Source organism: Nomascus leucogenys, chromosome 5 (assembly GCF_006542625.1).
Source record: "Nomascus leucogenys isolate Asia chromosome 5, Asia_NLE_v1, whole genome shotgun sequence".
Taxonomy (NCBI): Eukaryota; Metazoa; Chordata; class Mammalia; order Primates; family Hylobatidae; genus Nomascus; species Nomascus leucogenys.
Window position 1 is genome coordinate 48,155,264 of NC_044385.1, and position 24,364 is coordinate 48,179,627.

Sequence of the window (24,364 nt, forward strand, 5' to 3'; positions counted from 1 at the left end):
TCACTGTTTTTTCTTGGATGCTGTCTTTGACATGTGATTATCTTCCCACTGTTTAGTCCTTCTTTGTGGAGGAGGCAGGTGCCAGGTGCCCCTAGTCAGCCATCTTGAAGCCCCCTCCCCATCTCACTTTCTTGATGATGTTCTTTGAAGCACAGAAATTTTAAATTTGGCAAGATCTAATTTACCTATTTTTTTTCCTTTGGTTGCTTTGGTTTTAGTTTCGTATTTTAGAAACTGTTGTCTAATATAAAAGTATAAAGACTTATGCTTGCCTTTCTCCTGAGAGTTTTCCACCTTCATTCTTTTGTACGTATATATCCAGTTGTTGTAAGCACCATTTGTTGAAAATGCTTGAATGGTGTTGGAATCTTTGTCAGAAATCAGTTGACTGTAATATGTAGATTTCTTTCTGAACTCTCAATTCTGTTTCATTGATCTATGTCCTTAGGCCACTACTACACTGTCTTGATTATTATAGCTTTGTAAGAAATTTTGAAATCAGAAAGTGTGAGTCTTCCAACTTTGTTCTTCTTTTTCAAGGTTGTTTTGGCTCTTCTGATTCCTTACATTCAAATTCCATATGAATTTTGGGATCAGTTTGTCAATTTCTGCCAAGAAGTCAGCTGGGATTTTGGTAGGAATTGTGTTGAAATTGTAGATCACTTTGAGAGTAATGCTATCTTAATGTTAAGTTTTCTGATCCCTGAATAATGGATGGCTTTCCATTTGGAAATTTCTTTCAACAGTGTTTTCCAGCGTTTAGCACTTCTTTTGTGAAACTTATTCCTAAATATTTTATTCTTTTGATGTCCTTGTAAATGGAATTTTTTTTAAATTTTATTTTTGGTTTCCTCTTTGCTACTGTGTAGAGATAGAATTAATTTTTGTGTATTAGTCTTGTATCTTACAACCACGTTAAACTCATTTATTAGTTCTAATAGTTGTTTAATGGATGTTTTAAAGGATTTTATGTGTAAAAGATCATGTCATCTGCAAACAGATATTTTACTTCTTTTCTTTCTAATCTGGATGCCTGACATTCATTGTTGATGAGCAGTCTCTTGAGAGTCTAATTGCCATTCCTTTGTAGATATTGTTCTTTCTCTTCTGACTTTTCAGATTTTCTCTATATTCTTAATGCTCTGAAGTTTACCACAGTATAGCTAGATGTTTATTTTCTAGTATGGTGTTTGATATGTACATTTTCTGATTTGTTTCACACTGAAAATAATGTTATTGCTTTTTCTTGCTTGTATAAACAATACATGCACATTCCAAAAATGTTAGAAGCATAAGAAACAAGTTTAAATCACATGAAATCATATACCCAGAGATAAACACTATTAGCATGTTTATGACCAGTGACCAGTATTATGATATATTGCATGATGCCTACACATCCTCAGTCCATCAGTAGATCCTGCTGCCTTTACCTTGGAAACATATTTCAAATCCTGCTGCTTACCAAATCTGTCTCTCCTGCTCTTATCCATGTCACCATATTCTCTTAGCAGGACCACTATAATAGCTTTCTCACTGATTAATATGGTTTGGATGTTTTGTTCCTTCCAAATCTCATGGTTGAAATGGGACCTTCAATGTTGTAGATGGACCTAGTGCAAGTTGTCTGGGTCATGGGGGCAGATCCCTCATCCGTGGCTTGGTGCCCTCCTTGTGGTAATTAGTGAGTTCTCCCTCTGAGTTCACCTGGAGCTGGTTGTTTTAAAGACTGTGGCACCTCCCCACATCCACATCCTTGCTCCCTCTCTTGCCATGGATGTACCTGTTCCTCCTTTGCCTTCCATCATGATTGCAAGCTCCCTGAGGCCCTACCAGAAGCTGAGCAAATGTTGGTGCTATGCTTGTACAGCCTGCCGAATTGTGAGTCAATTAAACCTCTTTTCTTTATAAATTCCCCAGTCGTACATATTCTTTTATAGTAATAAAACAGACTAACACCCTGGTCTCCTTCCATCCAGTTCTACTTTTCACACAGCATCCAAACAATTCCTTTTAAAGCATAATCAGCTTATGTCACTCCCTGTTGAAAGCTCTCCAGTGGCTCCCCATTATAATTCCTTTGGTCTAAGAGGCCCTCAATGATATGGTCCCTGGCTGCTTCTCTGATCTCATCTCTGAGAGTGTTCACTTACTATCTCACCCTCGCTTACTGTGCTCCACTAACACTAACATTCTTGCTATTTCAGGACATACCAAGAACACACTGGCCCTATGACTTTCATACTTGAAACTCCGTGTATTTGAAACTGCTCTCTGAAACTACCTGCCTGACTCTTGCACTTCATTCAGCTCTCTGTTCAAAGTGTCACTTCATCTGATACACCTTACAACCTGTGTCAGATTCCCTTATGACCCCCTTGGTCATACTGTATCCCTTTAACCTGCTTTATTTTTCTCTGCCACTTACAGATATTATATAATTTCTGCTTATTTTCCTCTTCCCTCCTCCCACTATTGTAAGCTCCCTGTGAGCAAGAACTTTGGGATGCCCAGTTTTCCCTCTTTTTTTTTTTTTTCTTTTCTTTTTTTTGAGATGGAGTCTTGCTCTGTCACCCGGGCTGGAATGCAGTGGCACAATCTCAGCTCACTGCAACCTCTGCCTCCCAGGTTCAAGCGATTTTCCTGCCTCAGCCTCCAGAGTAGCTGGGATTACAGGCACCCGCCATCACGCCTGGCTAACTTTTGCATATTTAGTAGAGACGAGGTTTCACCATGTTGGCCAGGCTGGTTTCAAAGTCTTGAACTCAGGTGCTCCTCCCACCTCAGCCTCCAAAAGTTCTGGGATTACAGACGTGAGCCACTGCGCCCAGCCCCTAACTCTTAAGATTATTCTCTGACATGGTGCACTCAATAAATATTTATACTTATGCAAACAATACATAATTTTATATAAATAGGATTGAATTATATATTACATTGTCCCTTTTAAAAACCAAAGTTGGCTGGACGCAATAGCTCACACCTGTAAGACCAGCACTTTGGGAAGCGGATCGCTTTGAGCACAGGAGTTTGAGACCAGCTAGGACAACATGGGGAAACCCCGTCTCTACAAAAAATACAAAAATGAGCCAAGCATGGTGGTGCATGCCTGTAGTCCCAGCTACTCGGGAAGCTGCAGAGGGAGAATCATTTGAACCCAGGAGGTCAAGGCTGCAGTGAGCTATGGTCCTGCCACTGCACTCCAGCCTGAGTGACAGAGTGAGACCCTGTCTCAAAAAAACCCAACAAGGATAGCATTATATTTTTACTTTTTGTTTTTGGTTTCTTCTCTCTTCCTGCCACCCCTTTAGATATCCAACATTAACCTGGTATGAATTCATTTATCCTTTTTTCTGTGCTCATATAATTGTTACAGGAATAAATATGCACTGGACATTTTGGGGGCATAATTTACAGAAAATTTATTCATGTATTCAAATTATCTGCAATTTCCTAGCTTAAGTTTATGGTAGACATCCTCCAATTCGACTGCCGTAGCTCTAACCTTATTGTTTTAAATTGTGGTTATCTTTTAAATTGTATTTCTTGTGCTTTAATAAATGCAAGCTTAATGTAAAATTTTTAATAATTACATATAAATATATATGAAAATATATACATATTCATGTTTATATGAAATATACCATAACCTCTCCTCCCAATCTGTCACATCCCACACATCTTCAAATAGGCAACTTACTATTATCAGTTTGCTGTGTCTAATTTTAGATCTTTATCAATGCATTTGTATGCACATAGGTAGACGGGTTTTTTTAGTTGTTTATATAAATATTACATAATGCATTTTATTCTGTCATTGTTTTTCTTTTTTCACTCAATAATGTAACATAGTTCAACTCCATGGTTTTTATTGATAATTTTTTTCTTGCTTATAGACACAGAGACAATTTTATTTAAATAATAATATATATGTATTTTTGTTTTTTGTGAGAGATTATTTGGTTTTGCTAGATTCCTCTTTTCTCCCATCTTCCATTAACATCTCCATATATACTTTTATCTGAGGACTTCTATATTCTAGAAAATCTTTAACCTAATCCTTCAACTTTGCTTCTTTCTCATTTCTTCTATTTTTGTATTTTATGTTTTTATTTTATAACCTATTTTTCTTTTGTAATGTCTTATGATTTTCTTTAGCTATTGGAGCTGTGTAGCATTTTAAAGTCATTTTTATATTGCTCTATTTTCATTTCATCTGCAGTACATTCCTCTCCCTGATATTGGTTATATTGGCTGTCTTTCATGGTTTTAATTTCTTCATGTATTTTAGACTTTTGATTTGCAAGTGCTTCTTGACTAGAATTTTTCATGTGCATATCTGTCTACCACTGCTTTCACTCCCTCTGTCTAGTAGTTTTGGTTGCCTTCCATCTGGCCCCAAACAATCCCAGGCTAGAGCCATATCTTAACACTGGCAACAGAGGGCCTCTGTCCCAGTGTGACACTGGAGATTGGTCCAGGCCCAGGCTTGGAGGCATTATCTGCTTCCCATCATTTCTGGTTTAGCTTTAAGTAAGCTTTGCTTCCTGGCAGTGGTTAGGAGCAGTTTGGTCTTTTGAGTTGTTTTTTTTTTTTTTTTTTTTTGAGACAGTATTTCACTCTGTTGCCCAGGCTGGAATGTAGTGGTTGCTCACTGCAACCTCTACCTCCTGGGTTCAAGTGATTCTCCTGCCTCATCCTCCAGAGTAGCTGGGATTACAGGTGCCCACCACCACGCCGGGATAGATTTTGTATTTTTAATAGAGACGGGGTTTCACCATGTTGGCCAGGCTAGTCTCAACTCCTGACCTCACGTGATCCACCCATCTCAGCCTCCTTAAGTGCTGGGATTACAGGTGTGAGCCACCGCGCCGGGCTGGTTAGTGGCAGTTTTTTTCAGCCTCCTTTTCAGGGTGGGTAAACTCTGTCTCAGCCCTCGGTTTCAAACAGTGAAGCTGTCTCTTTGTTTCCTGTTCCTCTGGAGCACTTTGAACACCTTTTATCTTGCAGGAGGCCAATTCCTGGCTACTTCTGCCTACCAGTAGGCCTGCAGCTTTAGCCTGACTTGCAGCTTTTTCTCTTCTCCTTTTTTCTGGTTCATTGAAATGTTTATTTTGTCTATGCTTTAGGATATGTCATTTTAATTTTCTATATTCACTGATGCTTTTGGACAAAGGTAGGGAGTTTTATGAACTACTGAAATCAACTTGACTAAGAAGTCTAGGATACTTTTAAAAATGCAAATCAGTTTTCAGTCCTCTGCTTAAAATCCTAAACTCTAGACTTTTAGCATTCCCTTAGGTGATCTGGCCCCTACCTACCTCTCCAGGTTTGTTTCAGGCACTTTCCTGTTTGCTGCCAGTCTTTCAGTTCTTTGAAAGTGCCTCACTGTCACACATGCATGCCCCCTTGCCCAAGTTTGACATCTTCCCAGTTTTGTTTTCTCATTTAAATGTTACCTCCTCAGAGAGATCTTACCTAACCACCCTCATTAAAATACTCTCCCCAGTTGTTTATCATGACACCTGTTTATTTCCTTAATAGCACTTGTTACAGCTTATAAGTATTTGTGTTTATTTTCTTGTTTATGCTCTCTCACAAAACTGAAAGCTCCACGAGTTTTTTAATGTTGTATTTACATTATATGTAGCCAGCATACGGCAGCATGCCAATAAATACATCGTGAGTGACTGTTACTCATCGGCCCATTCAGTTGTATATATTGAATGTCTACAGTGTGACAGAACTGTTCTCAATGTGGAAGATATAAAATTAGTGAGCAGCACAAAGTTCTTACTCTGTAGAGTTTATATTTTAGTGGGAGAAGAAAAGTAATAAATATAAAAATAAGTCTCATCACTGCTTTAGGGTGGTGTGTTTAGGTGATGGGGAAACACTTTTCTGAGGTAGTAACGGGAAGGAATTTATCTGGTGATGATCAAGAAAAAGAGCTGTCAAGCAGAGGGAAGAGCTAGAATAAAGTTCTTAAATCAAGAATGAGCTTGCGTATTCATGGAACAAAAGACCACAGAGGCTGTAGTGGAGTGAGTCATAGAGGGAAGGAGCATTGCAAGACAATGTCAAGAACTTGGCTGAGGCCAGATAATACCAGCGAGGGTGAGGAGTTTGAAAGTGTGCCCTAAGAGAGGTGCAACATGGCACTGAAGGAGGTGGTGAGGTGTAGGTGGGAGGGTGTGCTGCAGAGGATTTCATCTGCTGAGCAAATGGGTTCAACACATCTCTATAAATTGTAGCAAAGGGTTATCTTTCAGAAAATCATAAATCACTGCTGTGTTTTTGGTTTCATTTTCACCAGGGATGCTGCTTTCCAATTCTTGGTTCTAATGGCTTAATTACCAGTAGAAGCCACACATCCGATGCTGTGCGTGTTTGCTTGTTTATATTCATAAAATACATTGGAAATAGAAAGGAAGTACTCACTTAGTGCTTTTTTTTTTTTTTTTTTTTTTTTGCTGAATTTCTGAATGTGGACAGGCTGTGGAAGTTCGTGTTTCCTAGTTTAGTCAGTACAGTGACCTGAAAGCAAAACTAGGTTGATTACTCAATCTTTCATTTCCACTTTTTCATTTCCCTGTGTTTTAGAAAGCAAGTGACTAGGGAAGGCAGTGTTCTCAAGGGTGCCTAACTTCCACATTTTTAAGAGCAAACTCTTTTTAAAAATACCCTTATAGCAATCTACTGATGAGCTGTCTACCAATAACATGTGGTCTCATTTGACAGTTACAACCTTTTATAATCCTATTGTAATGAATAATTGCTTCCATATTGTCTTTTTTTAAAGTTCTTTGAAATTAACTGAAGAATCTCCCTTTTTTCCCTGTCCTTCACTAAACATGTAGCGACGGCAAGGAGCTATTTTAAGTTTCTGTATGGTAAACTTAATGATACTTCCAGTTCTTTTGCTGACCCTACAGGCAGAGGACTCAGAGGCAGTTCCTCTTCTTTCCTAATAATGCTGTCTTGCTTAAGCCACTGTCACAATTTTTACAGGTAGTCACTCACAAATAGTTATGTTTTAAAAATTCATGTAAGTCTGAGTTTTGGAATTTGAAATACATTTCCCACTGGGAAAAAAAATGTATAAATAAATAAATAAATAAATAAATCTATTTCTAGGCAACCTTTTACAGGCTTATTAAACCTTAATCTATAATGTAGCTGAAATACTATACATTTATGATGAAAAAATTAGGAAAATCATATTTCAGATGCATATTAGTTCCACTATATGACATTTAAGTAGGATTTTATATGGAATAGTTTGGCTCCTTTAACACCATTGTTGGTGGTGAGAAGGGTAAGTAGTGGTGTCATGAGGTTCTAGAGAGAAGGCATTGAGAATGGTCCTCGAGAAAGCCCATCCCATCTCCTGCATGGCATGGACCAGCCATCTCTGCATGTGAGACAGTCTTAAGTCACATACTTGTATGTTAGGAGTATTGTATGATCTTACTAGTTGCAAAATGTGACAAAATTCATTTAGAATAATCTTGGGTGAGGGAGTGAAAAGTATATATATTTTGAAATTTCCTAAGCAGATATTGTTGGAAAATGCCTTTTTCATGCATTTACAGACAATATATTCATATATTCAGTGACCATTTTTAGTTGTGTTTGTTTTCATTCGTCTTTAAAAAAATGGTTTTATTAATTATTGGTGCCAGTTTTAAATGCAAAGGACTTAATTCATTTAACTAAAAAGAAAAAAAAGGTACCATAAAGTTAATAGTTAAAACATTTAATTCTATAATTGTTCTAGAGTTTTAATGTTTTTATTCTTTACCAGGCACAATTATTTTTATTTCAAAAGATTTTCATTATGTTGAAGCTAACTTTTTACCATTAGTTAACTTATATTCTTATGAGGACAGTATAATTCCTGACAAAGCAATATTTTGGAAAGTTATAGAATGTAGAAGAGTGTGTGCTTTGGATTCTAGGAGGGAGATGTGAGTTCTTACTCAAGTCTAGATACATTTCTCAGCTTCTGTTTCTTTATCTACAAAAGGAGGCTTATGAAACCCACTTGCCTCCCAGGGTTGCTAAAATTGCATAAGATTGATTGAGGATGTATGTCAGCCCATACTACTGTAGGAATGGGCTGCTGTCCATGGAACAGGTAGGGAAAGCTTTCATGCCATTGTGTTTTTCTTCCTTGTACCCTTCTTCCTTTTATAACTAAGTTTCTCAAATGAATAATCTATACTCAGTAGCTTCACTTTTAATCTTTCATTCTTATAAAAAAAATCAGTATTTCATATTTATATTGTTATGACTATGTAAGTGTTCTTCAATCTGAATCAGGTAATTATTATTATTTTGTTCCTGAGTCAGATAATTATTACTATGAGTATATTCTTTCTTGAATAGCTTTCTACCCCTTTTGGAACAATAATTGCTTTATTATTATTATTTTTTTTCCTTTGAGACAGTCTTGCTCTGTGACTCTGGCTGGAGTGCAGTGGCATGATCTCGGCTCACTGCAACCTCTGCCTTTCAGGTTCAAGCCATCCTCCCGCCTCAACCTCCCTAGTAGCTGCGATTACAGGCGCCCGCCACCATGCCTGGCTAATTTTTTGTATTTTTAGTAGAGACAAGGTTTCACCGTGTTAGCCAGGCTGGTCTCAAACTCCTGGCCTCAGGTGATTTACCTGCCTCTGCCTCCCAAAGTGCTGGGATTACAGGTATGGGTCACCACACCTGGCCAATTTTTCTGTTTGCGTTGTTTTCTGTTGTGTCTAACAGAACTGTAAAATTCATCTCAATATGGCAAACAAGGTTATCTCTCAAATCCATTTTTAAACTTTTTCTTTTCCTTGGAGATACTTCTCTGGGAGCCTTCTGCCCTCCTATTCCAGTCTGGACTGGCTGCTGTCTAGGCCTGGTGCAAAATTTTCATCCTGCCTGTTCCTTTCATCATCATCCTGGGAATTTCCCTTCCTTCTCTCATGTTTTGAATCGTGTTTCCTGGTTCCTGTTTTCTCCTCTTTGTTGATTTATTCTCTTGTCTTTGATGTAGCACATCCTCTACCACCCACCTCCTACCCCAACGGACCCCTCAGCTCACCTACCACCAAATCCTCTATTAAGGCAATTTTCTTACATCACCTGTGAAGATTTCCCTCTCCCTTCAGTTCCCTTGTTAGATAGATCTCACCCTCCTTTGTGCCTCCATGGCACCCTCTATCATAGCCTTGGTCCATCATGACTACTGAACACCTACTGTACACATCAGGCACTCTGTTCAACATTAGGGATTCTAAGATTAAAAGAATGTGGTTCCTGTTCCCAAGGGAGTTCTGGAAGCTACATAAGAATGCCAGGGTTCTCACTGGAGTTAGTACTGCCCTCTAGTGGACCCTTTGAAAAAGTGAAAGAAAGTTTTTGGTTGCCGTATTAATGGGAAAGTGTAGCTGGCACTTTGTAGTCTGGAGCCAGGCATACTAGATGTCTCATATGTCCAGCACAACTTTAGGATATCTCACTAGACATTCATTTGTTAAAATATGTTTATAATTATTCAGCCTAGGACCTAATTCCATTTTACACACAAACCCAAACTACTCTTAGCGCTTTTTACATTGTCATTGCTTGCGCAACCGATGGAAAACAGCTGTTGTTCAGCAATGTGAGTTTATAGACAAATTTCTTTTTAAGGTAGCATGAGATATTTTAGGAATTCTGTATGTTGGTCATTGATGGCGCTTAGTCTCTAAGAATCCTAGTGAGAGGCTTCACAAATCAGTGAATATAGTTATCAGTGCTGTTAATTAAAAAATAAAGTGTAGGCTGGGCATAGTGGCTCACGCCTGTAATCCCATCACTTTGGGAGGCTGTGAGGAGGACTGCTTGAGTCCAGGAGTTTGAGGCTGCAGTGAGCTATGATCGTGCCACTGCACTCCAGCCTGGGTGACAGAGTGAGATGCTTGAGCCCAGGAGTTTGAGGCTGCGGTGAGCAGTGATCACATCACTGCACTCCAGCCTGGGTGACAGATCGAGACCCTGTCTCAAACAAACAAACAAACAAACAAAAAAACGCAGAATCTCTTGTGATGGATTATTTTGTAAAGTTTGTAATGTAAACAATATAACAACAATGAAGAAGAATATGATTTTACCTTACCCTATTCATAAAAGATAACTTTTCATATTAAATGTTAAGAAATATTTTGTTCATTATTGTATGTGTGTGTGCACACATATATTGCAGTATAACATATAATGCACAGCTTTATGAATTTATTTACATGCATACACCTACACACATGTAACTGTCACCATGATTTAAAAATAGAATATCTGCGTAGTTGGAAAATATAGGATAAACTTATTTTTAAACAGTATATTGGTTTTTTTTAATACTATGCCTATTATGTTTTCATGTACACAATAAATACAATTCAGAGTGTCCGAAAAACCTGGAAGCATAAAGAAAACAGTGTGTTTATTGTATTTTTAAAAATATTCACAATTGGGGCGATTGCTTTAAATTTAGAAGTATTTTACTTGGAAAAATATATTGAGGTTGAAGAAAAAGATATTGAGCATATTATTTGAAAATGTAACTAGCACATATTTATCCTGTTCCCCAGCCTTATGGATACCCTGTATAACATTTCCAGTACCCCAAAATGTTTCCCATACCCCTTTTTAGTCATTATGCCATTTCTATCAGGTATAGCCATTATTCTGACTTACATCATCATAGATTTTTGTCTTTTCTTGAACTTCATGTAAATGGAATCATACAGTATGCATTCTTGTGTTACCTTCTTTAAATTGGTGTTATTCCTATGAGATTCATCCATGTTTTGAATGTAGCAGAAGTTCTTTGTTATTGTTGTATAGTATTCCATTGTGTGTCTATAGACAATTTATCTCTTCTCTTCTGTTGTCACTTGATTTGTTTCCAGATTTTGGCTATATGAATAAAGCTACTATGAACATTCTTATACCACATTTATACTCATCTCTCATAGATATATATCTAGAAATAGAATTTTTGGGTCACATGTAGGCATATGTTTGGCTTTTATAGCTACTACTAAAAAGTTTTCTGGCCGGGTGCGGTGGCTTACGCTTGTAATCCCAGCACTTTGGGAGGCCGAGGCGGGCGGGTCAGGAGATCGAGACCATGATGAAACCCCGTCTCTACTAAAAATACAAAAAAAAAAAAATTAGCTGGGCGTGGTGGCGGGTGCCTGTAGTCCCAGCTACTCGGAGAGGCTGAGACAGGAGAATGGCGTGAACCCGGGAGGCGGAGCTTGCAGTGAGCCGAGATTGCACCACTGCACTCTAGCCTGGGCAACAGAGCGAGACTCCGTCTCAAAAAAAAAAAAAAAAAAGTTTTCTGAAGTGGTTATTTCAATTTATACTTCTAACAGCAGGTATGATAGTTACAGTTGTTCCATATCCCTAACAAGAATTCATAGTGTTATTACATAATATTTATTCAATCAGTGATAAGTAGAAAGTTAACAGATGTTATCATATCATTAGATATATTTGAAACTGCAAGAAGATGATATAAATCACATTAAAGTGCAGGAATTATAGTATTTATCTACAATCATATATTATTTGAAAGTAAGGCTGGTCACAGTGGCTCATACCTGTAATCCCAGCACTTTGGGAGGCCAAGGTGGAAGGATCGCTTGGGGTTGGGAGTTTGAGACCAGCCTGACCAACACGGTGAAACCCCATCTCTACCAAAAAATACAAAAATTAGCCAGGCATGGTGGCACATGCCTGTAGTCCCAGCTACTCAGGAGGCTGAGATATGACAGTTACTTGAACCAGGAGATGGAGGTTGCAGTGAGCCGAGATCGCACCACTGCACTCCAGCCTGGGTGACAGAGTGAGACCCTGTCTCAAAAAAAGAAAAAAGAAAATAAATCTCACTAGGAATTTTATTTCTACCTAAGATAGGCCTAAGTTTATTCCTTTGAAAATATATTGCTCTCATGTTGTATTAGTTATCTATTGCTGCCTAACAAATTATCCCAAAGTTTAGCTGCTTAAAACAATAAATGTGTTATCTCTTACTGTTTCTGAGGGTCATTAATCTGATGGCAGCTTAGCTGGGTAGTTCTAGCATAGGGCTCTCACAAGGTTGTAGTCAAGATGTCATTTGGAGCTGCAGTTATCTCTCAAGGCTCACCTGGGACTGTGGGAAATCCACTTTCAAACTCACTCACATAGTTGTTGGCAGTACAGCCCTGGCTGGTGTGTTAGAGACTTTAGTTCCTTACACCATGGGCCTCTCCATAAGCTTCTGTAACATGTCAGCCTGCTTCTCGCAGGATGAATGATCTGAAAGGCATAGAGAATGAATGAATACCCAAGACAGAAGTTGTAGTCTTTTTTATAACCTAATCTTGGAAGTGATTTGCTATTACTTGAACTGTTAGTTACTGGTCATGCAGGCTGACCTAGTACACTGTGGGAGAGGACTGCACAAGGAGGCATGAATGCCCTGCACAAGGCAGAGATCACTGGGGGCCATCTTTTTTTTTTTTTTTTTTTTTTTGCTCTGTCGCCCAGGCTGGAGTGCAGTGCGATCTCAGCTCACTGCAACCTCCACCTCCTGGGTTCCAACGATTCTTGTGCTTCAGCCTCCCTCGTAGCTGGGACTACAGGCACGCACCACCATGCCTGGCTAATTTTTGTGTTTTTAGTAGAGATGGAGTTTTGCCATGTTGGCCAGGCTGGTCTCGAACTTCTGGGTCAAGTGATCCACCCACCTCAGCCTCTCAAAGTGTTGGGATTACAGGCCTGGGCCACCGCACCTGGCCACAGGGGCCATCTTGAAGGCTAACTACCACACATATGGATGCTTATTTTTTGTTGTGGCAGTGGCAAAGTACACATAAAATTTACCATTTTAACCATTTTGAAGTGTGTGATTCACTGGCAGCACATTCATAAAGTTGTGCAACTCATCTAAGCAGTTTCTTACCTTTGGCATGGAGCATCTTAGTTTATTTTTTCATTTTCAACCTATGTTTGTCTTTGGATCTAAAGTGAGTTATAGACAGAATAGAGTTGGAATCATGTCTTTCTTATCCATTTGCCAACTTTTGTCTTTAATTGGAAAGTTTAATCCATTTACACTTACTGATAAGGAAGGACTTTTGCCATTTTGGTATTCATTTTCTATACTTTTTTACTTCCACAATTCCTCCATTACTGTCTTCTTTTTTGTTTAATCAAGCTTTTTGAAGTGTGCCACTTTTATTATTTTCTGTATAATTCTTAGGTTTTTTTTTTAGTGGTTTCCTTGGGGATTACAATTTGCATCTGAAATTTGTAACAGTGTAGTTTGAATTAGTACCACTTTAGTTTTAATACTGTATAGAACTTCTGCTTCTATACAGCTGTTTCTCCCCTTTTATGTTGTCATTGTCACAAATTTCATCTTTATACATCTTATATCCATTAATGTAGATTTATAATTGTTGTTTTATGCATTTGTCTTTTAAATTATGTAGAAAAAAAGGAGAAGTCACAAGCTAAAAATACAGTAATGCTAACTTTTATATTTACCTATGTAGTTAGCTTTATTGGTATTCTTTACTTCTTCGTGTGACTTCAAGGTGCTGTCTAGCATCCTTTCATTTCAGCCTGAAACACTGTTAGCAGTTTTGTGGTCCAGGTGTACTAATTATGAGCTCCTTCAAGTTGTTTTGTTTGTTTGTTTGTTTGTTTGTTTTTGAGATGGGGTCTTACTCTGTCACCCAGGCTAGAGTGCAGTGGCGCCATCACAGCTCACTGCAGCCTCAGCCTCCCTGGGCTCAGGTGACCCGCCCACCTCAGTCTCCTGAGTAGCTGGGACTACAGGCATGTGCCACCACGCCCAGCTGATTTTTTTGTATTTTTGGTAGACATGGGGTTTCGCCATGTTGCCCAGATTGGTCTCGAACTCCTGGGCTCAAGTGATCTGCCCACCTCAACCTCCCAAAGTGCTGGGATTATAGGCATGAGCCACCGTGCCCAGACAATTCCCTCAGTTTTTATCTGGAAATGTCTTCATTTCACCTTCATTTTTGAAGGATATTTTTGGCAGATAGTGAATTCTTGGTGGACAGATTTTTTAAAAGTCTTCCAGCACTTTAACCATATCCTCCCACTGCTCTGTTCTTCATGGTTTCTGATGAGACATTGGCTGTTAATCTAATTGAGGATGTCTTATATGTAATGAATCACTTCTCTCTTGTTGCTTTCAGGATTCTGTCTTTAGCTTTCAGCAGTTTGATTATTATGTGTCTTGATGTGGCTTTCCTTGAGTTTTTCTGCTTGGAGTTTGTTGAGCTTCTTGGATGTGTAAATGCATGTATTATCGAATTTGGGAAGTTATTGGCTATTATGTCTTCAAATATTTTTTCTGCCCCTGTTTCTTCTCTTCCCCTTCTGAGACTCTTGTTATGCATATGCATATATATAGTTTGTTTGTTTGTTTGTTTTGAGATGGAGTCTCACTCACTCTGGTGTCCAGGCTGGAGTGCAGTGGCACAATCTTGGCTCACTGCAACCTCAGCCTCCCAGGTTCAAGCAATTCTCCTGCCTCAGCCTCCAGAGTAGCTGGGACTACAGTCATGCACCACCACACCCAGCTAATTTTTGTATTTTTCTTAGAGATGGGGTTTCATCATGGCCAGGCTGGTCTCAAACTCCTGACCTCATGTGATCCGGCCGCCTTGGCCTTCCAGAGTGCTGGGATTACAGGCGTGAGCTATGGCACCCGGCCTTGTTATGCATATATTGATGGGCTTGATGGTGCCCACAGATCTCTTAGACTTCATTTGGCCTACCTTCAAGTTCCCTGATTCTTCTGCCTGCCCAAATCTGCTATTGAACACTCACCGTCCCCCCTTTTCATTTCAGTTATTATACTTTTTAGCCGCAGAATTTTTTTTGTTCCCTTTTTTTTTTTGAGATGGAGTCTCGCTCTGTCACCCAGGCTGGAGTGCAGTGGCGCAATCTCGGCTCACTGCAAGCTCCGCCTCCCGGGTTCACACCATTCTCCTGCCTCAGCCTCTCCGAGGAGCTGGGACTACAGGTGCCCGCCACCACGCCAGGCTAATTTTTTGTATTTTTAGTAGAGACGGGGTTTCACCATGGTCTCGATCTCCTGACCTCGTGATCTGCCCGCCTCGGCCTCCCAAAGTGCTGGGATTACAAGCATGAGCCACCACGCCCGGCCTTTTTGTTCCTTTTTATAATTTCTGTCTGCCATTGGTATTCTCTGTTTGGTGACACACATTATTTAGGTTTTCTTCAGTTCTTTGAGCATGTTAAGATAGTTGATGGAAAGTCTTTATCTGGTCAGCCCAGTGGCTGAACCTCCTCAGTGACAGTTTGTTCGTTTCCTTTTTTTCCTGTGAATGGACCATACTTTCTTGTATTTTCGCATGCCTCATAATTTTTTGTTGAAAACTGGACATTTCAAATATTTTAATATGGTAACTCTAGAAATGAGATTCTTCCATCTTCCCAGGATTTGTTGTTGCTGCTTGTGGTGAGTTGTAGTTGTTTGTTTGTTTAGTGACTTTTCTAAACCTTTTTTGGAAATACCATGTTTTTTGTTGTTTGTAGTCACTGAAGTCTGCATTCCATTAGCTTAGTGGTCAGCTAGTGATTTGTCAGAGATTTCCTTAAATGCCTGGAGCAAAACAAAAGATTAAACTCTGTAGGTATATGGTGTGATATGCCTTCAGCTCTCAGCCAGGCAGTTCTTAACTGCCTTTGCCTTCCCATCCTGCTTGTTTGGAGCTTTTCAGCAAGCAGTTTGTTTGCCCCGACTGACTTCCTGTGCTGCATGCTGCATCTGCTGCTTCATTACCTTTCAATGTTTTTAACAGATAACCTCCAAGTAGCCACTTTTCCACCCTGAGAGAGTTCCAAATCAGGTGAAATAAAGGCAAGCCTTTTGCGTTAGTCCTTCAGAGAGCCACTCACCAGGTCAAAACAATACAATTCTTTGAGAGCAGAGTCTACTGTGTTATCTCCAGCACCAGTAACCCACTCTAGGAATTACTGCCACCAAGCCAGGAAGAAGGGAATGGGGCAAGGGTAAACTAAAATACACCAAGTTCTCCTACCAGATTTCACTTGCTCTTGCCTTGATTAAACATTCTGTTGATTGGTGAAAACCCTTGACTGTTTTCCAGATTTTTGATAAAGTTGATTGTGACAGATTTTGCCAGCTTTTTTCTGTGGAGGGATGGGCCTTTGGAATCTCCTATGCCACCGTTTTTGATGATGTCACTCCTATGCATGCTATGTTTAAGATAGGGTGATTATATTTAAAGATTGTATATACAAGGTATTTAAGAATAAGAGACAAATGAATTTGAAGTATACATGGAACCTGTTAATGAACATGTGGAGGAAGGGAAAATTGAGCTAAAAAAACCAAATAGGCCAGGCGTGGTGGCTCACGCCTGTAATCCCAGCACTTTGGGAGGCCAAGGCAGGCGGATCACGAGGTCAAGAGATCGAGGCCATCCTGGCTAACATGGTGAAACCCTGTCTCTACTAAAAATACAAAAATTAGCTGGGTGTGGCGGTGCGTGCCTGTAGTCCCAGCTACTCAGGAGGCTGAGGCAGGAGAATCACTTGAACCTGGGAGGTGGAGGTTGCAATGAGCTGAGGTCGCACCACTGCACTCCCTGCTGCCGACAGAGGGAGACTCTATCTCAAAAAAAAAGAAAAAAAAATAAAGTAAACAAAAATCTTTGCAGCTAGAGCAACATTTAATCAGTAAATGTTTTAGATTCAGTTGAGACTTTCATACCTGTTTTTTCCTAAGGAATTACTTAGAGCATTTCCAACAATTTTAATTAAAAGGGATTTTAATTAAATGCATTCTTTAGTTATTGCAAAAGCAGCAAAGCTGATGGAAAATATGTAACAAAGTTTGAGCGCCCTTAGGACTAGAACCAAATGTTACTGAATGAACAGAAGCACACAAAATATAGGGATCTCATTTTTTTTTTAAGCAAAAGTGGTTTAGGTATATTTGCTATTGTCAAACTAAATATTAAAAATTATATTTTTGTACCACAATGATAAGAAATTATGTGAAGATTTAAAATGTTTAAAGTATTCTAATTATAGTTTTGAATTTCCTGTTTTGAGCGTTACTCAGATTAACTACAGAGGTCAGCCACATATCATCGGTATAGTTTCTTGTATTAATATTTTTGCCTAATCCATCCTCTATTTCTCATCACCTTTCGACAGTATGATCTTTGAAGTCTTTTCAAGTTAATGTATGTATTGACTATAGTCTAAATTCTGGGAATTTTGAAGCAGGAGATACGTTTTCTGTTAGACTTTAATCTTGCAGTTTTTCACGTTATAGGGGATAATTTTGACACTACACTTTTAATAAGGCCATCTCATTTGTAGAAATAATGTACTTCCTAATTTTCGCCAATTCAACAGTCAGTACTTTGTCTTGGTATGTTATCTGTATTTCAGTTTTTCTTCCTCTTATATTCAAATAAATCTAATCTATTGTTTCTTATGTAACATTAAGTTTTATTCAAGTTCCATCCATACTTCTGATCTTCTGTTTTCTGTATAGAATGGCTTCAAATGTAAATTTTCTTAAGTCCAAGCTTACTCATTATAAGTAGGCACAAGTCTGAGAGTACTTCATTATGTCTTCTGGTATGGTTGGGTCTGAGCATATTTAAATATATTATGTACATATTTTGATGAATATTATTTCTCCCTTTATTTCTATTTATATGTGTAGAAATATTACCTATGAATTTTGCTTTAGAATAGTAATGGGATCTTTACAAAATATGTTCTGAAGTGGGGGTTGGTGTTGGGTCGGGTCTGATAGGGTTGAGAAATTTATTCTAAACAAATTAGTGCAACGATGTCTTCCAGATATTTTACTAGAACTGTGCAGGACCCAGTGGGAGCCTGTAGCAAGGCAGGGTCCATTCAGGCAGGAGGTGAGGTATGTGTTAACTGAGATCATGGAAACATGAGACTACCCAGGAAAAGTTTGAGCTAATTTTGGAGAACTTCCTGTGTGTTTCTCTCTTTTAAACTGAATGTTCCTTGAGGGGCAGAGACCATTTTTACTTATTATAAATACCTACTGCTCAGCTGTATTTGTCTGTTCTCACATTGCTGTAAAGAAATATCTGAGACTGAGTAATTTATAAAGAAAAGAGGTTTAATTGGCTCACAGTTCTGCAGGCTGTATAGGAAGCATGATGCTGGCATCTGCTCAGCTTCTTGGGAGGCCTCAGGAAACTTATAGTCATGGCAGAAGGCAAAGGCAGAGCTAGCACCTCACATAGATGGAACAGGAAGAAGCTGTTTTGGGGGTGAGGTGCCACACACTTTCAAACAACCAGATCTCACGAGAACTCACTCCCTATCATAACACAGTACCAAGGGAGAAATCGCCCCGTGATCTAATCACCTCCCACCAGGCCCCACCTCTAACATTGGGATTACGATTCGACATGAGATTGGACACAGATCCAAACCATATCATAAGCCTAGCCCATGGAAGATACATCATAAATGTTCGTTGAACGGATAGCTCCTACACAGGTGTGGAAGCTTGAAGAGAGGGTAAGTGTGGGCCTGGCTAGAATCCATATTGCCACTGGAGGACCAAAGGATGAATTATTTGCCATACCACAGAGAAAATTTAACAATTGTTATGCCCCTGAGTACTTTTGGGGAATCTCCTCAAATTGTAAGTAATAGAAATTATGATGTTATTCCAAAGCAAGGATCCTTAGGACCCTCCTGTGAACTTGTATAGGAAAAAAAGTACATTTTTATTTTTACTAGCCTCAAACTGAAATTTAGCATTTCCTTCCATTTTGAATGTAGGTAATAGTGGTGATGTTATCAGTATCACTAACTTTCTTTCTGTTACCTAAAGCCACAGATATTTTCATTTTCTGTTGTTGTGGATACCTCACACTGTTGTTTACACTCATTTTTTTATATTATGGTAATCATTATGCCATCAATTTTGTTATTTAAATCATCAATAAAGAAGCACATATATTACCTATCGCAATTTTCTACTTACATTTTAAATTTTATTTTAAAACATTCTGAAATTTTAGAATAAGCAAAACTAATGTATAGTGATTAAAATCAGATAAATGGTTGCTTCTTATGGAGAAAATTGACTGGGAAAGGGGCACAAGAGAACTTTCTAGGGTGAAGAAAATGTCCTGTGTCTTGGTATACACTTGTTAATTGAATGCTGAACTTACTGTCTATACTTTTCACTGTATATAAATTATACCTAAATTTAAAAAACAAGTACATTAAAAATTTTTCTGAGAAGGTGTTCATAGGTTTCACCAAATTGCCAGAGAAATTTCTGGTACAAAAAAAAAACAAAAAAACCCTTTTCTGAGATTATCCTGTTGCCATTGTCTGTCTCCTTCTTTGAGTGCCCTCTTTCAGTAAGCTGTTTTTGTGGTTCATTTCCATTTTTCTAAATGTGTTCTCACTTTTTAAAGACGAACCTAAGACAAGTCAGAAAAGAAAAATAGCAGTTATTTTGCCTGGGTTATTGACCAATCTCTTCTAGCCAGTAAAAATGTGGCCCTCCTAACATAGTTATATACTTGCTTTGACTCTAAGAAATTTCTAATGAGAACTACTCTTCTAAAAACTAATTCATAGATCATTTCATAATGGAACAGTTTTTTCTTATTTTCAGTTTTGTTTGCAGTTTTAGTAAGATTTTTATCCTTCTGTATCATTGAATATGCAGTTGTCTTATGGAATAGCTATAAACATTTATAGCAAAGATTGGAAAAAGAAAATATGTATTAGGAAGTAAGGAAAGAGAAAGTAGTATTACTGATAATCTGTTCCAGATTAATTCCATCTAGGCATGATCTCAGTGCAGTGTGATTGTATATTCTAAGATCGAATATGTGTTACTTTTATAAAATTCAGAGTAATATAAAAAGTATTTCTTTAAAAATCTGATGATAGTGCTCAAAGATGTTAAACATAGTGGTAGGTAATGTATAGAATGAACATTGAACTCTCTTTTAGGGGCACACAGTGTTATGACTACTCATAATAGAATTTCATCTACCATCTTATGCTTATAACTTTTAGTTTTACTCTATTATTATAATGGTCTCACTCTAAGAAAGATTAAGCTGAGGTGAATCGTCCTAGCAGATTTTTGTCCAGCTAGCATCTATATGCCTTTCAGATAGTATCTATATGCCTTTTATGATTTGCTATTAGATACAAACCTAAAATACTGTTTGGCAATTTTTTTGCAGCCTCTCATATGGAAAATTTGAAATGCAGAGGGGAAACAGTAGCAAAGGAGATCAGTGAAGCCATGAAGGTAAAAGCTATGTGCTAAAAAAATTATCAAATGAACAAAATGTATGGCTAGGTATTTGCATTCAACATTCATATGTGTTTTAGTCTGCTGTAACAGGAATTCTCAGCGGTCTTTTAAATCAATCTTTAATGAATTTATTAAGCAACAGTAACATTTATAATAGCTACCATTTATCAGGTACCTACTATGTGCCAGGTAATATATCTGACTTCTTTAAAGGTTGATTATATTTTTGTGTTATGGGTGTTAGCAGTTCACCGAACTGCTGGATAATAATACCAGCTAAAATGTATTGAATAATTGGTATGGGCACCATCCAACTGCTTTACATGTACTGCCTCATGTAATCCTTACATCCTGTGAGACAGATACTGTTATTTCTTTTGTAGATGAGGAAGCTGAGGCACAGAGAGGCTAAGCAGGTTGCCCACATAAGTAACCTACAATCCAGCATTTAAAGCCTGGATCAGCAAGGGCACAGTGGCTTACGCCTGTAATCCAAGCACTTTGGGAGACCAAGGCAGTCAGATCACCTGAGGTCAGGAGTTCAAGACCAGCCTGGCCAACACGGTGAAAGTTCACGTCTACTACAAATACAAAAATTAGCCAAGTGTGGTGGTGCACGCCTGTAGTCCCAACTACTCGGGAGGCTGAGGCAGGTGAATCGCCTGAACCTGGGAGGTGGAGATTGCAGTGAGCTGAGATTGCACCACTGCCCTCCAGCCTGGGCAACAAAGCAAGGCTTCTCAAAAAAAAAAAAAAAATTTAGAGTATTGTGTCCATCTTTGTCTGTTTGTGTTTCAACCTAAGATTAATGTTGAATATTACTGTTTGTTTGTTTGTTTGAAGTCCTTGCCTGCATTAATTGAACAAGGAGAGGGATTTTCCCAAGTTCTCAGGATGCAGCCTGTTATCCACCTCCAGAGGATTCACCAAGAAGTCTTTTCCAGTTGTTATAGGAAACCAGATGCGAAACCTGAGAACTTTATAACACAGATAGAAACCACACCAACAGAGACTGCTTCCAGGAAAACGTCGGATGTGGTACTGAAAAGAAAGCAAACTAAAGACTGCCCCCAGAGAAAATGGTATCCATTGCGGCCAAAGAAAATTAATCTTGATACATGAGTTTTTTCTGTTTATTTTGGGAGTTGAAAATAGGCACCATCAACATTTAGATTACAGCCTAATTAATACCTAGATAAGACTTCATTTGAAATAAGAAATAACTCTTTTACTAGTGATTCATTTATACAAATATAGTATCTCTGTGTGGGGAATACGATATAATATTGTATTTCCTTGCCATTTTATCTATTGTAAATAAAAAGCATTTTAAAAAGTATTGACACAAAGCCCATCAGTGGGCATTAAAAATATTAAAAGTGCAGACTTTTACTGTCCTTAAGTGCCATCAACTCTCAGCTCCCTTGTAGCTTTTGTGGGATTTAACAAGTAACAAATTCTGTTGTGTTTCCCTGGTATACATCTTTCTAGGAAAAAAAAAAGAGAGAGAGCTGTATAATGATTTTTTGTTTACATGCTGAAAAGTAATTATCAGTTCTGCAGATGCAGGGTTTTTTTAAAAGATGTAGTTTGATTTATCAGATTAATGTGCTGATGATAATACTGGCTTTGACTTTGTTACTCCATGTTCAGCTAATTTAGGTTTGTGAGATTAATTTTAGGAATTTTTTTGTGTAAGACAATGATGACTATTATTTGTGCAACATTACTCTTTGAAATAAAAATTGGCACATAGCCAATGTTTCCTGCCCACACTTAGTGTTTTCTATAGACCATTAACATAATTTGACTTGGAACTAATGGTTTCTTTTTAGGGTTTCTTATTTATTTCTTTACAGATCATTCCAGTTTAAAATATATATCAGATTAATACACTGGCAAAGTGTCATTGTGTTATTGAACTATTTTACATTTGAAGATGTTTATATATCAGGTATATAATCACTGGGAGAAGTCTGAGAAAACAATATTGCCTTTGCTTCTAACATTTAACTATAGTTTCTTTTTTTTTTTTTTTTTTTTTGTTGAGATGGAGTCTCGCTCTGTTGCCCAGGCTGGAGTGCAGTGGCGCGATCTTGGCTCACTGCAGGCTCTGCCCCCCGGGGTTCACGCCATTCTCCTGCCTCAGCCTCCTGCGTAGCTGGGACTACAGGCGCCCGCCACCTCGCCCGGCTAATTTTTTTTGTATTTTTTAATAGAGACGGGGTTTCACCGAGTTAGCCAGGATGGTCTCGATCTCCTGACCTCGTGATCCGCCCGTCTCGGCCTCCCAAAGTGCTGGGATTACAGGCGTGAGCCACCGCGCCCGGCCAACTATAGTTTCTTATAGCTCTTATTGTGTGTCTTACATTATACAGTGTAGGCAGGGCCATCGAACTTACCAACTGTTTCCCCGTTTGATGACTGATACCTTCATTCATTATTCAAAGGAATTTACTGATCATGAGGTTGGAAAATCTGTATCTCTTGCTTATTATGTATTAATAATCATAAATGTCTAGATTCACCAGAAGTCACCAGAAGGTCTGTCTCAGTGAAGAAAACTTATAAAGCCACTTTACTGCATTTTGTGTTTCAATGTTACAGTTTGAGATCTGTATATTTGTACACAGCCATGTGTTTTTCATTGAAATAATGTACAAAGACTGATCTTGATGCTGTGTGTTTTTATGAGTTGTCTTAGGCATTCCTGAGCTCAGCTTCAGATGGATGGTGGGTCAGCACCCTGCGTTTCTGAACATACTAGACTTCAGTTTAAAACTGTTTTGAGGCTGCATAATATGTTGCTATTTTTACAGTGCTAATGTTTTTATGGTATTAAAATTCTGTATGATTTGTTTCACTTCAGAGGTCCCCAAACAAAAGAATTATTGTTAATTCTATTAGATTATATAAGCTAATTGCATTTTGATTATATAAGAACATGGTCCATCCTCCCTTTTAAGAGAGGTATATTGTGCTACATAGAGTTTTTGAATGACATGGTAGATTTGCTCTGAAATATTCAGCAGAGAAACAAGAAAAGGAATTGATTAAGGAAATGTGACAAAAATCCTGTTAATGTTGAATCTGTGTAATGAATATAGTCTACTTTGTGTTGGAAATTTTTATAATTTTTTGAAAAATGGTTATATTTTAAAGTCCCCAGGCAGACAGCTGAGATTTGAAATCCTCTTGAGAGCCCAAAGTTTTACTCCACAGTTATAGCAGAGTTTAAAATAGAAATACCACTGGGAAAGACAGTACATATTAGCATTATTAACTAAGAAAAGCATGACCAATAGCAGTAATAATATTGAATAAGTATACTGTGTAAGAGGAGAAGTTGCATTTCTGCATAGGCCAAGAACTAGTAAGCTAAGGATTAAAAGCAAGAAAGTCTAGTTTTAGGGAATTGGAAAGGTTGAAGGAAAAAATTGAAAATCAAATCTTGCTCTATGATAAAAAGAGTCTGGATTGAATAGGGTCTTAAAATTCTCTTTCAGAAAAGAAAAAGCCAGGTGCGGTGGGCTCATGCCTGTAATCCCAGCACTTTGGGAGGCTGAGGTGGACAGATTACTTGAGCCCAGCCTGGGCAACATAGTGAAACTCCATTTCTACAAAAAATACAAAAATTAGCAGCTTTTGGTGTTTTAGACATGAAGTACTTGCCCATGCCTATGTCCTGAATGGTATTGCCTAGGTTTTCTTCTAGGGTTTTTATGGTTTTAGGTCTAACATTTAAGTCTTTAATCCATCTTGAATTAATTTTTGTATAAGATGTAAGGAAGGGATCCAGTTTCAGCTTTCTACATATGGCTAGCCAGTTTTCCCAGCACCATTTGTTAAATAGGGAATCATTTCCCCGTTTCTTGTTTTTGTCAGGTTTGTCAAAGATCAGGTGGTTGTAGATGTGCAGCATTATTTCTGAGGGCTCTGTTCTCTTCCATTGGTCTATATCTC

The 24,364-nt window shown here is 38.2% G+C and overlaps 1 protein-coding gene across 7 annotated transcripts in view; it reads left to right on the forward strand.

Annotated features, from left to right (window-relative positions):
* Nucleotides 1-24,364, forward strand: part of NSL1 (NSL1 component of MIS12 kinetochore complex) — a 64,832-nt gene that overhangs the window by 30,769 nt on the left and 9,699 nt on the right. For 3 of the 7 annotated variants that reach the window (XR_004030105.1, XM_030813039.1, XM_030813040.1), the window contains exon 5: nucleotides 20,328-20,395. The exons of 3 other annotated variants lie outside the window; for them this stretch is intronic. Coding sequence is in view for 3 of the 4 variants with exons in the window: in XM_030813039.1 (XP_030668899.1) it covers nucleotides 20,328-20,395 (68 nt within the window). In the remaining variant the exon portion in view is untranslated. Of the gene's footprint in view, nucleotides 1-20,327; nucleotides 20,396-21,244; nucleotides 22,177-24,364 lie in introns of those variants that run through there. One more of the 7 variants, XM_003273065.3, reaches the window with a different exon arrangement.